Source organism: Lactuca serriola, chromosome 4 (assembly GCF_051521515.1).
Source record: "Lactuca serriola cultivar US96UC23 chromosome 4, Lser_US96UC23_V15, whole genome shotgun sequence".
Classification (NCBI taxonomy): domain Eukaryota; kingdom Viridiplantae; phylum Streptophyta; class Magnoliopsida; order Asterales; family Asteraceae; genus Lactuca; species Lactuca serriola.
This window is the reverse complement of record NC_136411.1, coordinates 148229734-148242994: the sequence shown is the minus strand read 5'-3', so window position 1 is coordinate 148242994 and position 13261 is coordinate 148229734. Positions and strand designations below refer to the sequence as shown.

Here is a 13261-nt window from a genome sequence, read left to right as displayed (position 1 = left end):
TACTGTGTAACTGGTCCGCACGTACCGGTCCTTCAGTCCACCTGGTCCACCTTCCGAGTCTAGCCATGTACATCGAGTCTACAATGTGATTGGTCCACCAGCACTGGGCCTTCAATCCACCTGGTCCACTCTCTGAGTCTACAATATGACTGGTCTGCCCACACCGGGCCTTCAGTCGGCCTGGTCCACTCTCCGAGCCTCGGCACGTCTGGTCCGCCCTCTTGGGACCTTCAGCCTATCCGGACCGCTCGCTGGGCCTTCATAATATCTGGTCTGCCCTGGGTATGTTGGCCTACAGCATAAAGCAGGACCCGCCTCAACCCAACCCCTGTCAACAACCATGTGCACATACAATAATTAATCACATAACAAATCCTTAACCAGACAAACAGTCTAACAGATCACATAGCATATCAACATCCTAACCAGGATTCCGACCTAACCGGTCACTAGCATAACATTACCCTAAATACCGGGTACCGACCTTAACCAGGTCACTAACATAGCATTACCCTAAATGCCGGGTACCGACCTTAACCAGGTCACTAACATAATACCATCCTAAATACTAGGATGCAGATCTAGCAAAGCAATAACATAACAACAATACCCGTATTTCCATCCGATAAAGGGCCGGCCTTGGTGTTGTAGACCCTGTCGATTTAGTGAGGATAACTCACCTGTAATTGCCGACTGAAGAGATAAAACCAAGTTGTTCCGTCCACCGACACGAACTCCACCATAGAACACTACCAAAGAACCAATTCCATAAATACCAGAATTACCAAAATACCCTTGGAAGTCAAACTGGTCAACACTTAGTCAAAGTCAAAGTCCTCAGTCAACGTCAACCTTCCTGGTTGATTCTACTCGCCGAGTCAACCCATCAACTCGCCGAGTTCCCATTCCCAGAAAACTCTCATTACACAACTTAACTCGCCGAGTCGCCCCAAGACTCACCGAGTCCAACAATCTCTGAATCCCATTCTGTCCGACTCACTGAGTCGCCAACCGACTCACTTAATCCAAGGATTTAACCAAAAGAGGTTGGGGTCTGCGACCAGACTCGCCGAGTCCAAGAATAGACTCGCCGAGTCCAAGGCAATCTTCAACAGACTCGCCGAGTTGTTCTTCCAACTCGCCGAGTCCATGCACATGTTCATACAACTTGTCGAGTACACCCATGTGACTCGCCGAGTCTCTTCATTTCTCAATCCATTTAGAGGCTTTTCGAGCCATGCAGAGGCTCCAATCCATAGATCCACCCTTCTACAATCTAACCCTCACATAAAGTTGAAACTTTACGTGAAACCATGGAGATATAGGCCCAAAACACACTAGGGCTTGGGTTTTAGACAAAGGGGCTTCACCAACAACTCAATGACTGAAACTTTATGACATTATGGACCATCGCAAGCCTAGATTTGAAGTAGCAACCTCATATCTAAGCATCTAACTCGAAATAGCTCTTAATCATACCAAAAATGCCCCAAATCTCACATGATAATAGATCTAGATGCAAAAGAGCCCAAGCAACAGATTATTACCTCCAATATAAGTTCCAACTGAAGTAGATCCCGGATCTACACCCCTCCTTTGCAGCAAACCTCTTGATCTTCAAACCCTTTCCACCAAAATCACTTATCAAGGCTCCAAATTGCTTCCAAGGGATCTCACTCACAATTTAGGGTTTCTGGATCTCAAAAGGGTAGCAAAGAGGCTAAGGGTGAGTTATAATGTGTTTTATATAGGGCACAACCCCCGGGATTAAGATTTTCTCTCTTCAGCACCAACTCGTTGAGTCCAAGCCGCCGACTCGGTGAGTTGGCCACTTAAACCGCGACAGAATCCCGCTCCGACTCGGCGAGTAAGCGGACCTACTCGTCGAGTCCCTTTCCTAAATTCACACTTTTGGCCCTTCATTGAACATTAGAAATTTGGGGTGTTACAATCTACCCTTGGTATTTGTATGTAAGATGCTTGTTGTCTTTGTGATACTTGCATGGAAGACAAAGGTGTGACCCTTGACACTTGTTTGTAAGTCCGAGATTTGGCCTTCGACATTGCAAGGAAAGACCATGATTTAGCCCATGACAGGAAGTAACTATAAAACTATGACTTGGCCCATAGCATGCACTATCTTATGTATGATATGTGGTATTTTGGGAAACTCACTAAGCTTTTTGCTTACAATTTTTGTTTAAAATGTTTTCGGGTACTTCTAGTTCCAAAGGGAATGAATCGGCTTGACCGCACAACATCCCCTGATGGCTTTTCCGCACATATTATTATTGTTTTACTTTGATGTTTGAGAGATCCATATTACTCTGATTGGTTTTGAAACAAATGCTTGTATGGATTTGATGGTGTAAAAATGAAAATTTTCATTGGTATTTTTGGGGACATTATAGGACCCATGGGAGTGTTAAAGAGGGTGGAACCTCATATTTTCATTATATACAATCCTAAATATACAATCTAACAATCACCACTTCAAACATGTATGATAATGGAAATATAATCGCAAATCTCAAAGACCTTAGGCTTTAAGAACATCATACTATTTGGATGTAATGTATCATATATTCATAGTTTCAATAGGGCGTGTTCAGGTATGGCGTGATGATACCCTTTCTACATGAGATCACACGTGGAAGGAGGTAATGCTTCCATGTTGGTCGCACGTGTAATGAGCTAATGATTTTATGTTAACTCTTAGAGGTTAAGTATGAAGACGACCATTAATGCTTGTCATGTCGGATCGTTAAAAACACTCTATCTAACTGCTTATCTTGTTTTTCTTTTATTGACTAGTATATTCATCTATTCGTTTTCCTTTTTGTGTGTGTTTGCGTGCCATTTGTTCTCTTAGTGTGCACTCATGACCGTTACATTTAATTTTTCAAATATTCTAAAAACATAAATATACAAGTAACATTTAATGATAATCAACTTTATGCTCCTTCTAGTGTAGGCTTGATAATACATCCATGTAGAGTAAAAAGATAAAAAAGGTAAACTGCATCTCTGGACGTTCCACTCCAGGGCCATCACGTGGGTGATAAATTGTAAAGTGCAATGTTTGGACCTTGAACATCCTTAATAAAGTTCTACACCTTAACCATTTGACTCTCATTACAAAGGTCAATGTCAACGTATTTAATGCATCCATGTACGAACGTGTAAAACTATTTAATGCATGCATATACAAGGGTGTAAAAATGAAGTTTCGAATCATGACACCAGGCCATTGGTATATGCTATTGCTAACAAAATAATGTCAAATCAGAATACAAAATTCACATATAAGCATTAAGATTCTTTAATAAAGAGCAAGTTTGATTCATATACTCTAATAAGAAATCATTTTTGTTATATAAATGTTTTTATACTCAAAAATTAAAAAAATGACTTTGTTAAATAAATCATTAAAAATACATTCTTTACCCAATTCAATCATGTCCGGATGGAACAAAATATCTAAATAAAGCAAATGACATAAGCATAAACAAAAACATATTTTGGGAAAACCTTGACCTCATCTAATGAGTGATGCAACAATTAGATAAACTCGTAAATAAACCTAAAAATGATGGTTCACAAAATGATACAAATAAATCAAAATCAACATGTAAATTTGAAAAGATTAAAAAATTCCAAATGAAATGATTATAATTATAATATTAAACTTAAAAAATGTGTAAATGAAAATGGAAAAAAACACACACAAAAGTTTGAGAGAATCCCAAACGTAAACTTCCTCGGATAATAACATCAAAGCTCCGACACCTGGAAACCGCAATCAAAACCCCAGGCGCCTCTCACGCAGCCATCACACTCACTCTCCAAATTCTCGAAGCATCGATAGGTTTTCCTTATGTACGTGTTCGAAATTCAGATATAGGGTTTCTATACCTTTCGCCACAGATTTCACGAAGCGGATTGAATCGAATGGAGAAACCCTTTGCCTTTGTAAAGACAGGCATATGCCAATTTGCGTAAAATCAAATCAACATTTTGGCTTTCTGAGCCTCTAAGGGTTTGTATTTGAGTGCGATTAGAGGGAAATTGCTTAGTCCGCCGTTCGGAAAATGGAGTATATCTGTCCAGTTAGCGAACTGGAGCAACAGCTTAGAGAAACTGGTGAACAGCTTGCATTGCACCCTTCTTCCACCAGTGAGCTTCTAGACATTCTCGATGTAAGCGATTGTTAACCTTTTTCATCGTCAATGTATACGTTTCACTTTACTATCTCGCGTAAATAATCCTTAGCCTTTACGATTAGAGCCCAAATTTGCCATGCTCAAAGTTTTACGAGGACATTGGATCAATGTATGTGTAAGACCTAGTTAGATTCCCCATGTGTTAACGATTATGTATATATGGATATCGAATCAGATAACAGATGGTTTCAAATTAGGGTTCCATTTCCAGAATTTGTGCATTTTCTTTACTTTACCCTCTTTGTTGTGCTATGATATACTTATAACACTTGCTATTTTTCAACTTCTTTCTTTAAGAAAACCGAGCAACTTTTGACATTTGTGAGTCAAGCACCATCTCTCAAAATGCAAGGTGCACTTGTGCCTTCGATGGGGGCCTTGATTTCCAATGAACTGTTAAAGCATTCAGATGTGGATGTTAAAGTTTCAGTAGCATCATGTCTTTGTGAAGTAGCAAGAATAACTGCACCAGAACCACCTTATAAGGATGAAATTATGAAGGTACTACAAGAATCAAATCCTTTAACAATTCCATATGTCTAAATATTTTGTATATCTCCTTTTTAAGAAAAAAAAAACATATTTTTTATTACACAGGATATCTTCCAGCTCAATGTGATGGCTTTTGGGGAACTTTCAAATGTTACGGGTCGCAATTATTATAAAGCCATTCACATTCTTCAATCTGTTGCTAAAGTGAAATCATGCTTGTTGATGTTGGACCTTGAGTGTGATGCTTTGATCCTTGAGATGTTTGAGCAGTTTTTAAGTAGAATTAGGTGAGAGCTTCTATTCCTCATTATATTATCGCGTATCTTTATTCCCTTTTCGCCCCTCTATGGTTTCGTTTGATCACATAGTTAACTCTAACATCTTCATTTATTGCACATTATGAACACCCATGTAAAGAAATAAACTTCTTGCACGTGGAGATCTTCCTTGGCTTAATATGGTTAAAAACTAAACCCTTTTTATGAACATCTCATAGATGGTTTTCTTTTAAAGAACAACCCATAAAAGATTCAGACATTTTCTGATTTTTCTAATTTAACCTTTGTGAAAATATTAAAGTTGACTTTTTTTTTCTTGATGAAATCTAGGACAAATCACCCACAGTCTGTATTTTCAGACATGGAAAGTATAATGACTATGGTTCTTGAAGAAAGTGATGAAATTGCTTCACAGCTTCTTTCCCTTCTCATTTCTCATGTCAGAAAAGAAAACCAGGTACACACAATTTATCTTTAAATCTTTTTAAATATTTGTTAAGTTTCATATTCCCTGAAAAAAAATATTATTTTTTTTACAGAATGTTTCCCCTGCCCCTTGGAAATTAGCAGAAAAGGTGTTGAGAAACTGTCATGATACACTCAAACCCTATTCTTCAACTTTAGTAGAACTCATAGAGGCGGATTCTGATGATTATGCTGAAATAGTCTCTACCCTTTGTCAAAATGAACTTATGGTTTGTATATATATATATATATATATATATATATATATATATATATATATATAAAACTTTCATATCCACCAAAATTTTATTTTTTTTAAAAACTTTTTTATATTTACTCCATATTGCAGGAAAAGAAACCAACAAAGAGTAATAATATTCACAAAAGGGACGCGAATACCCTCATGCATTCTCACTCCAAGAAGCAAAAACATATTGATACACAAAAAGTTTCAAAGAAACTAGAGGATTATCATAAAAATCAGATAAAGGGTAAAGATTTGGAAGCTTCTCAAAATCTTAACTCACCCCATGAAACCCATTCATCAAAAGGGAGACCAAAAAACAAGAAAGTCAACTCAAGTCAAGATTCTAAACCTAAATTGGTTCAAGATTCAAAGGAAGATTTGAGGAAAACTAGGTTTCAGGATAAAGCTTCAAATTCTGCAAAACTGAAAGAAAAATCTCAAGGCATGAAAAAATCGTTGACTTCAAACAGTTCAGTCATAAAAAAGGAGGATGATATCATATACAAGGTATTAATCTATTAATTGAATCATTTATTTATTTATTTTTTTTAATGTTTATGTTTAAAAATTCATAATGCTGTTAAATTTATTTGTTAGGGTCTTGGAAATGGGAAACAATTGGTGGGACATAGGATAAAGGTTTGGTGGCCATTGGACAAAATGTAAATCTTTTTTTCTTTTTTATAAATTTAAACTTTTTAACAATTGTAAAATCTTATTTTCTCTTCAAAGATAAAATTTATTTTTGAACAGGTATTATGAAGGTGCTGTTTCATCTTATAATCCTGTAGACAAGAAGCACAAGGTGGAAATACATTATTGCATTTTTTTTAATAAACAAATTCAAATTATTATATAATTTTGAATAGTTTTATAGAATTTGGATTTCTGAATGCAGGTGTTATATGCTGATGGTGATGAAGAAGTTCTGGATTTACGTGTTGAAAAGTGGATTATACTTGATAAGTCATCACCTCATAAAGTTATTCTCTTCTCTTAATTCTATCTCTTTTTTTTTTTTTTTTTTTTTTTTTTTTAATATTTTACTGGTATATATATAAATAAAATTATATAATATCATATTATCAACAGGAGAAATCTTCTGATTTACCAACCCCAATGACAACTTCATCCACCAAGTAAGTTCATATTTCATACCCTTATTTCATAATTCATCCTCTTTTTATTTATCTATTTTTATATAAATTCATCAAATATTTACAGGCGTCTAAAGCAAAAGGGGAAAAGAAAGCTAGAATTCTCACCAATGCAAGAAGACAACACGAATTCACCAAAAAGGTTTCTTTTTTTAGTTTTTTTACACTTGATAAATAATATATACATGATTTTTTTTAAGTGAATGATGATAAATATCTTAAAATAACAGCTCCTCATTGAAAACAAAACCTACAAAAGAAGATGACATAACAAATAGTTCAACCAATGAAGTTGTTGAGATAAATGATGCTTCTTCTACTGAAAAGATGGACCCAATTCCCGCCACACAAGTTGAAGAAGAAACCAAAATAAAGACAGAAAGATTGGAAGAATTATAGATTAAAATTTTTTGTTGAAATGTTTCTCTAAATTTTGATATGGGTGTTCTTTGTAAATGGAGTATCAAAGATTTGGTTTAGTGGTGTGTACAAATACCACCTAAAACTCAATATTTGATCTTTACTGATCATATCTAGTGTAGATTTAAGTATCTTATGACATATTAGATATTTTTCGACTTTTTTTTTTCTTTTATAAATCTTGTTGCCTAGAATGGGTTTTATTTAGCAAATAGGAGGGGGTGGAAGCTTAAAATCATGATCATCTACATCTTATTCTTACCTCTCTTATCTTATCTTGTCTCTATAGGATTTGAGTATTGTTGATTTTGATGATGTTATTGAGTGGTGGGTGGGTTGTTAGATGATTTGGGTTTGGTGAAACTTCCAAGAAAAAGGTTGGTATAATGGCTCTTCAATCATTGATTTTAGTGACTTTTTCCTTCTGTTTCATTGAATCTATTTATTGTCCATATGAGGAATATATCTCATTATGTGTGGTGGACTTTGTCTACAATTTTACTATTTTATGTTGGATTTGGTTATCTAATGGAATTATTGAAATGGGCGCAAGTATAAAACAAACAAGTGTGGTACAAAACGGATCTTTGAAAGTTTTATTGGAAGGCATCATTTCCAGGGTCAAAATTGTAATTAATCAACTTTACAATCCACAACAACCATTACCAAGTATAAAAGTTATTGGTTAAGATGAAGATGTGCTACCAATTGTATGAATATTTTGATGTATATAGGTGTGAATATCAACGTTTTTTTTATTCTTTTTGATAACTATTTAAAAATACTAAATATGATTACAAATATTATAATATGATAATAATAATACATGACGGTTCTTGGTCAATTTCGTTTTTAACTAATTTTCTAAAATGTACCAATTTAACCTTTTGGGAAAAACAAATGATTCAAATTCGTATATATATATATATATATATATATATATATATATATATATATATATATATATATATATATATATATATATATATATTAACAATGTGAGATGTTTGGAAGACTAAAATCAGTCGACGTTGCCTTAACTTTTAATATTGTTGTTATACAAAATTGCAATTATAATGGTTAAAAACTGGTTCACCCTTAAAAAACAAATGTAAAATTTTAAATTACTAAGGCTCGAAATAGTTACGTTGAAGACTAAATTTTATATAGTATGCAAGTCAAAAATGTGCGAGACATGAACTATCATGGAAACACGACGTATGGTAAGGTTCCATAATAATTTCCTCCGTTAGTCGTTGATGCTTGAATTTTTGGACCACTAATATAAAAAAAATGTCAGCAAATATTCTATGATGACATTTATTTTTAGTTATTTATCACGAAATTTTAAAAGTTATGTGCATGCATATCTTAATCATGTTTTACCAAAGATTAAAAATGATTTTAGCTTCTTAAGTTTCTTCACAAAGAGTGTATTACAATAACAATTATTATCTTTACAAATAAAAAAAAAACGATTTTATGTTCACAAGATTCATTTTCGCATTTTCGATTCAATAGTTGTTCTAGTGTAATTAATCACATGCGATGTATCTAGTCATATATGATTTATATGGACATGATTTGTTTTCGCGTTCACAATTCAATAGTTGTTCTTGTGTACTTAATCACATGCGATTTATGTGGACAATATTCGTTTTTGCATTTCCGATTCACTAGTGGGTCTCGTGATCACATACTCACATGTGATTATATGCATTTAACCACATGTGATTAAACCCGGTTATCATGTTCTTCACCTAGAAAACCTTAAACACAATAGGGAAAACCTTTATAATCATTTAATCAAAGAGATGGAGTGCAACCAATAACACAAAGTAGAAACTAATTATTAGAAGTATTTAGAAAAAAACGAAATAGATTTATATAAGAAACCTTTCAGAAGCATTTAATCGACCCGATGACTTTTGCTTCAGATTTGGTGACTTTTGCTACAAATCTAGCGGAGAGAGGGAGTTCGGGAAGAGGAAAGGCGAAGAGAGGTTGTTTCCGAAGAGTATATGAGTAGATGTGAAGCAAGGAGGTGCAAGTAGATCCATAGAGAATGGAGAGACTGCATTCCGAAAATGGCCTGGTTGTTCCGGTCGATTCGACTACGGTCCAACGGTCCGACGACAACGAGCTCTGGTAGTCTTGGTGGAGTTATGGATGAGAGAATTGTAACATCCGCAAGCACGCGTCTTTTATTTTGCAAGTTGAGTTTTTGGGGTTTTCCCAACACCACAACGCGGTAAGGTGTGCACCATTCCGCATGACGCGATGTCCATTGAGATCAAAACCCTATGTCTTGGACCTTGGGCCCTATTTAAGTAAACTTATGATTAGGATTTGCTCTCATTATCAACCTCCATTAACACGAGAGAAACCTTAGTGTGTATGCGTGTTCTTGGTTTATTTGTGTAACATCCCAAAAATCATGATAAAAATTTTCAATTTTGTAAAACATTCCACAAACCAAAATATAATCAACCATTGTTTTCAAGATAAATCCATAAAATCAGAGTATCAAAATCTCTCAGAACATATATAAGCAGGAGGATGTGTACGATCATGCCTTCGCCTTGCCTTGATCATCTGATGTACCTGAAACCATGAAACCAAAAACTATAAGACAAAGCTTAGTGAGTTCCCCCAAAGTACACATAAAAATAAATATACAATGTATGCAAAATGGGCCCACAACATCAGACTGGATTGTCCTTGAGTCCACAACATGAGAATGGATTGCCCGCTCCCGGTCCACAGCTCATGAATGGTTTACTCCCGAGCCCACAACATAAGACTAGACTGCCCTCCCGACCCTTAACGTATGGCTAAATTGCTCCCGAGTTTGTTAGCTCACAACACAAAGCAACACTACCTCAACCCAACTGTACTATGTCGACATATGCAACATATATACAATAACCAACGAATACATGTAATCATATAGATATACCAATCTACCAGATCTCTATAGTATAACAACATCCTATACACATAGATACATAATACAATCTAATGGGCCGACATTGATGCGTTCGAACTACAAGTATAGTGAGGAAAACTCACCTCTCAGTCTAGAAGATAGCTGAACTGATCACTGTTCCAAATACCGACTCTACATGTCACTTATACAACAAACATTGACCAAATCTCAATCTATAGCTCAAAGTACTCAGTTTGACCTAAAGTCAAACTTCGTCAAAGTTAATAGTCAACAATCAAAAAGTCAAATTTTAACTTCCAACTGGTCTAAGGTGGCAAAACAAGGGAAATGGCGCTACGCCCCGCGTAAGGGGATCTGTGCCCTACGTAAACCCCTAAAAACCTAACTTATTCATTAAGTCCTTAACTCAGTCCAATATCTCTTCCAACTTATAGATCTCTATCTTACAATCGGGTTAATGGATAAAGTCTCGTAATTTTTCCATTTACATGCATACCAAGGACACAAAATCCTAACCTAAGTCCAAAAAGTCACTCAATGCTCTATTATTCATGCATTGATGGATGAGAGTGGCAAAGCTCTCATTTTTATGACTTAATAATCCCTAAAAACGTCTAGAATGACACTCCAATGGGGTGGAGTAGCTCTTACTCATATTCACCATGGTTATGGGGACAAGAAACATGAAATCTTATGCATAACTAGATTTATCATAAAAACACATCAAAGTGGGGACGTTATACCTTACGGAGATGGTTGAGTGGATGAATCTTTTGGATCTATACTGATTTGAGCTCCCAAGTGGTTCTATAATCTTCTTATTCCTTTATAAGTGAACACAAAACACATTCAAGGCTCAAAAATCTCAAAAAGGGGATTAGGGTTTCAAAGGGGTCATTTGGGTGGATGGAGGTTGAGGATGGAAAGGCCTCCAGGGAGTTAGAGCCTTTAAATAGGGCTCCAAACCCCAAGATTAAGGTTTTGGTTCTGGGTAGTTACGCGTTGCATAGCTTGATCTACGCCCTGCATAGATCATTTAATTCCCTATTCAAGATTCCCTCTTATGCGCTGCATAGGAGATTACCCTACGCCCCACATAGGACCAAACTCCATAAAACTTAAACTTTTAAAACAAGGAAAGAAATTTACCTACATGGACTGGGTGTTATAATTTGGGTGTATATTAACAATTTCAAGCCTTTGAAGGATCTTAGAAGAAGAAAATGGTTTTCTAAACTTGTTGCTAGAGTTGTTACTGACTGAGGATTGATCCTTCATCATTTCCAGACTTTAGAAGGTATAAAGTTCATACCTTCTCCTTATTGAGTTGTTTTTCATGCTTAAGAGTTCATTTATGGTCTTTGAAAAAGGATCCTTGGAGTTGAAGCAACTCCAAGGCCTTAGTTAGTGATTGAGGTAGTCTTTGGACCTTAGGGTCCCATAAAGTCGGATATTTGCTAAAAAGATCATCTATGCATGGACCTCTTAGGTTATTTTGTCCCCTTTAAGTGTTAGGGTTTGATATCTAGGATTCTATAGGTTAGAGAATGGATAAAGTTGGAAACTTTATCCATGCATGCCCTAAATCGATCTAGATTTGAGCTTCGGAGATCTTGAAATAAGGGTTAAAAGCTTAATGGATTAAGCTGTTTGGATGTCACCATAGTGCAAAAGAGACCTTGCCACGACGTGGTGGGTTGCTGAGTCCTACGACCATTATGTCCTCTCGTTACCATGGCACGGTCATGAGCCCATACTACCGGAAGCATATATAACATCTGTACGAGTGTCAAGAAAAGTCGCAGGATTCGAAGGAGTTGGTAGTTGAGTGTATGGTGTGTGAGATCCATGATTTGATGTTGACTTGTCTCCTATGTATATTTTCAGCATGGTGATGACCGGAGGTTCGAGTTTGGACAGAGGTGGCTAGGAGAGGACGAGGTCAAGTAATGATGAGATGCGGGATTTGATTTCCACTTAGGTGGACATGACAGTTAGGAAGGAGATTCTAGAGATTTTAGGGTCCATCAAGACTTTGTTGATTGAAATGTTCGATGAGTGCTATGCCATAAAAAAACTTCACATTGCCTGATCTTCTTCAAGAATCGTGACAAAGTGAACCCGTTTACTTGTAATTAGAACAATAGAACTAAAGAAAACCTACAAAACAGACGAATCCAAATACATATTCTTATAGAATACTACTTATAAGAGAATATGAAAATGAAACAATGGATAACTGAGGAGTCAAAGTCGGAATCCTAATTGAGAGAGTGAGATAATTATCCCTCATGCTACTGATTTCAGAATCCGGTCCATACATTTAATCCCCCTTATGTTTATTAAAACTAGGTGGTTTTCAGCAAAGAAATAACAAGAAAAGAGACAAAGCAACCATTGTTTACAACCCTAACTGAGTAATAACATAATATATAATATTTTTGTATATAGTAGAAAATCAACATAATTTTATTTACTAATTTATAAGGCTGACACATAATTCAGATCCTTTACAGAAACAACCGTAATTGACTATGTTAACTTGTTATCCAAATTCAACTTGTAGGAGCAAAAAAACATACAAACATCCAAATAAGGAAATAAGAAAGAGTCCAAAGCTCTATTTTTTTTTTATCAAATCATACAACACATATACTACTTTTTTGCTAGAAAAATAATCAAATAGGTTACATGCATACAAGAAAATGTACTATTTGCATCAATCGAAGAAACATAAAACAAAAGAGGAAGTCTCGCTATTTGAGATAAAAATATCCCTTACTTTATAATCATTTGAAAAGTCCATAATTTCTTTCATTCTTGAATCACCACAAATAGCAATTATACTATGTAACAGACAAATCATTCATAATCATGTTCAAACCAAAACATTCAAAATAAAGCAACATATAAAAGTTTAAAGAGACATGGATTTTCAAATCCTAATATTAAATTGATATTGATGAATTTTCAAGAAGTGCACTCAAATTTATGCAAATAAGGAAACAATACCTTGTTTTTTATTTTTC

At 35.3% G+C, this 13261-nt stretch overlaps 1 protein-coding gene across 2 annotated transcripts; it reads left to right on the top strand.

The window, feature by feature from the left end:
• Window positions 1-3736: 3736 nt before the first annotated feature.
• Window positions 3737-7520, top strand: LOC145102722 (sister chromatid cohesion protein PDS5 homolog D-like). 2 transcript variants are annotated; one of them, XM_079040174.1, is made up of 12 exons: window positions 3737-4199; window positions 4521-4724; window positions 4821-5002; window positions 5324-5450; window positions 5533-5568; window positions 5808-6212; window positions 6303-6367; window positions 6459-6510; window positions 6604-6687; window positions 6798-6844; window positions 6930-7004; window positions 7093-7520. In XM_079040174.1, exons 1-12 carry the CDS (start codon window positions 4092-4094, stop codon window positions 7259-7261), a joined length of 1554 nt encoding a protein of 517 aa, XP_078896300.1. In that variant the 5' UTR covers window positions 3737-4091; the 3' UTR covers window positions 7262-7520. The 2 variants fall into 2 exon arrangements, with proteins under 2 accessions (XP_078896300.1, XP_078896299.1); XM_079040173.1 differs by having other exon boundaries at window positions 3738-4199; window positions 5533-5688.
• The last annotated feature ends 5741 nt before the right edge of the window (window positions 7521-13261 follow it).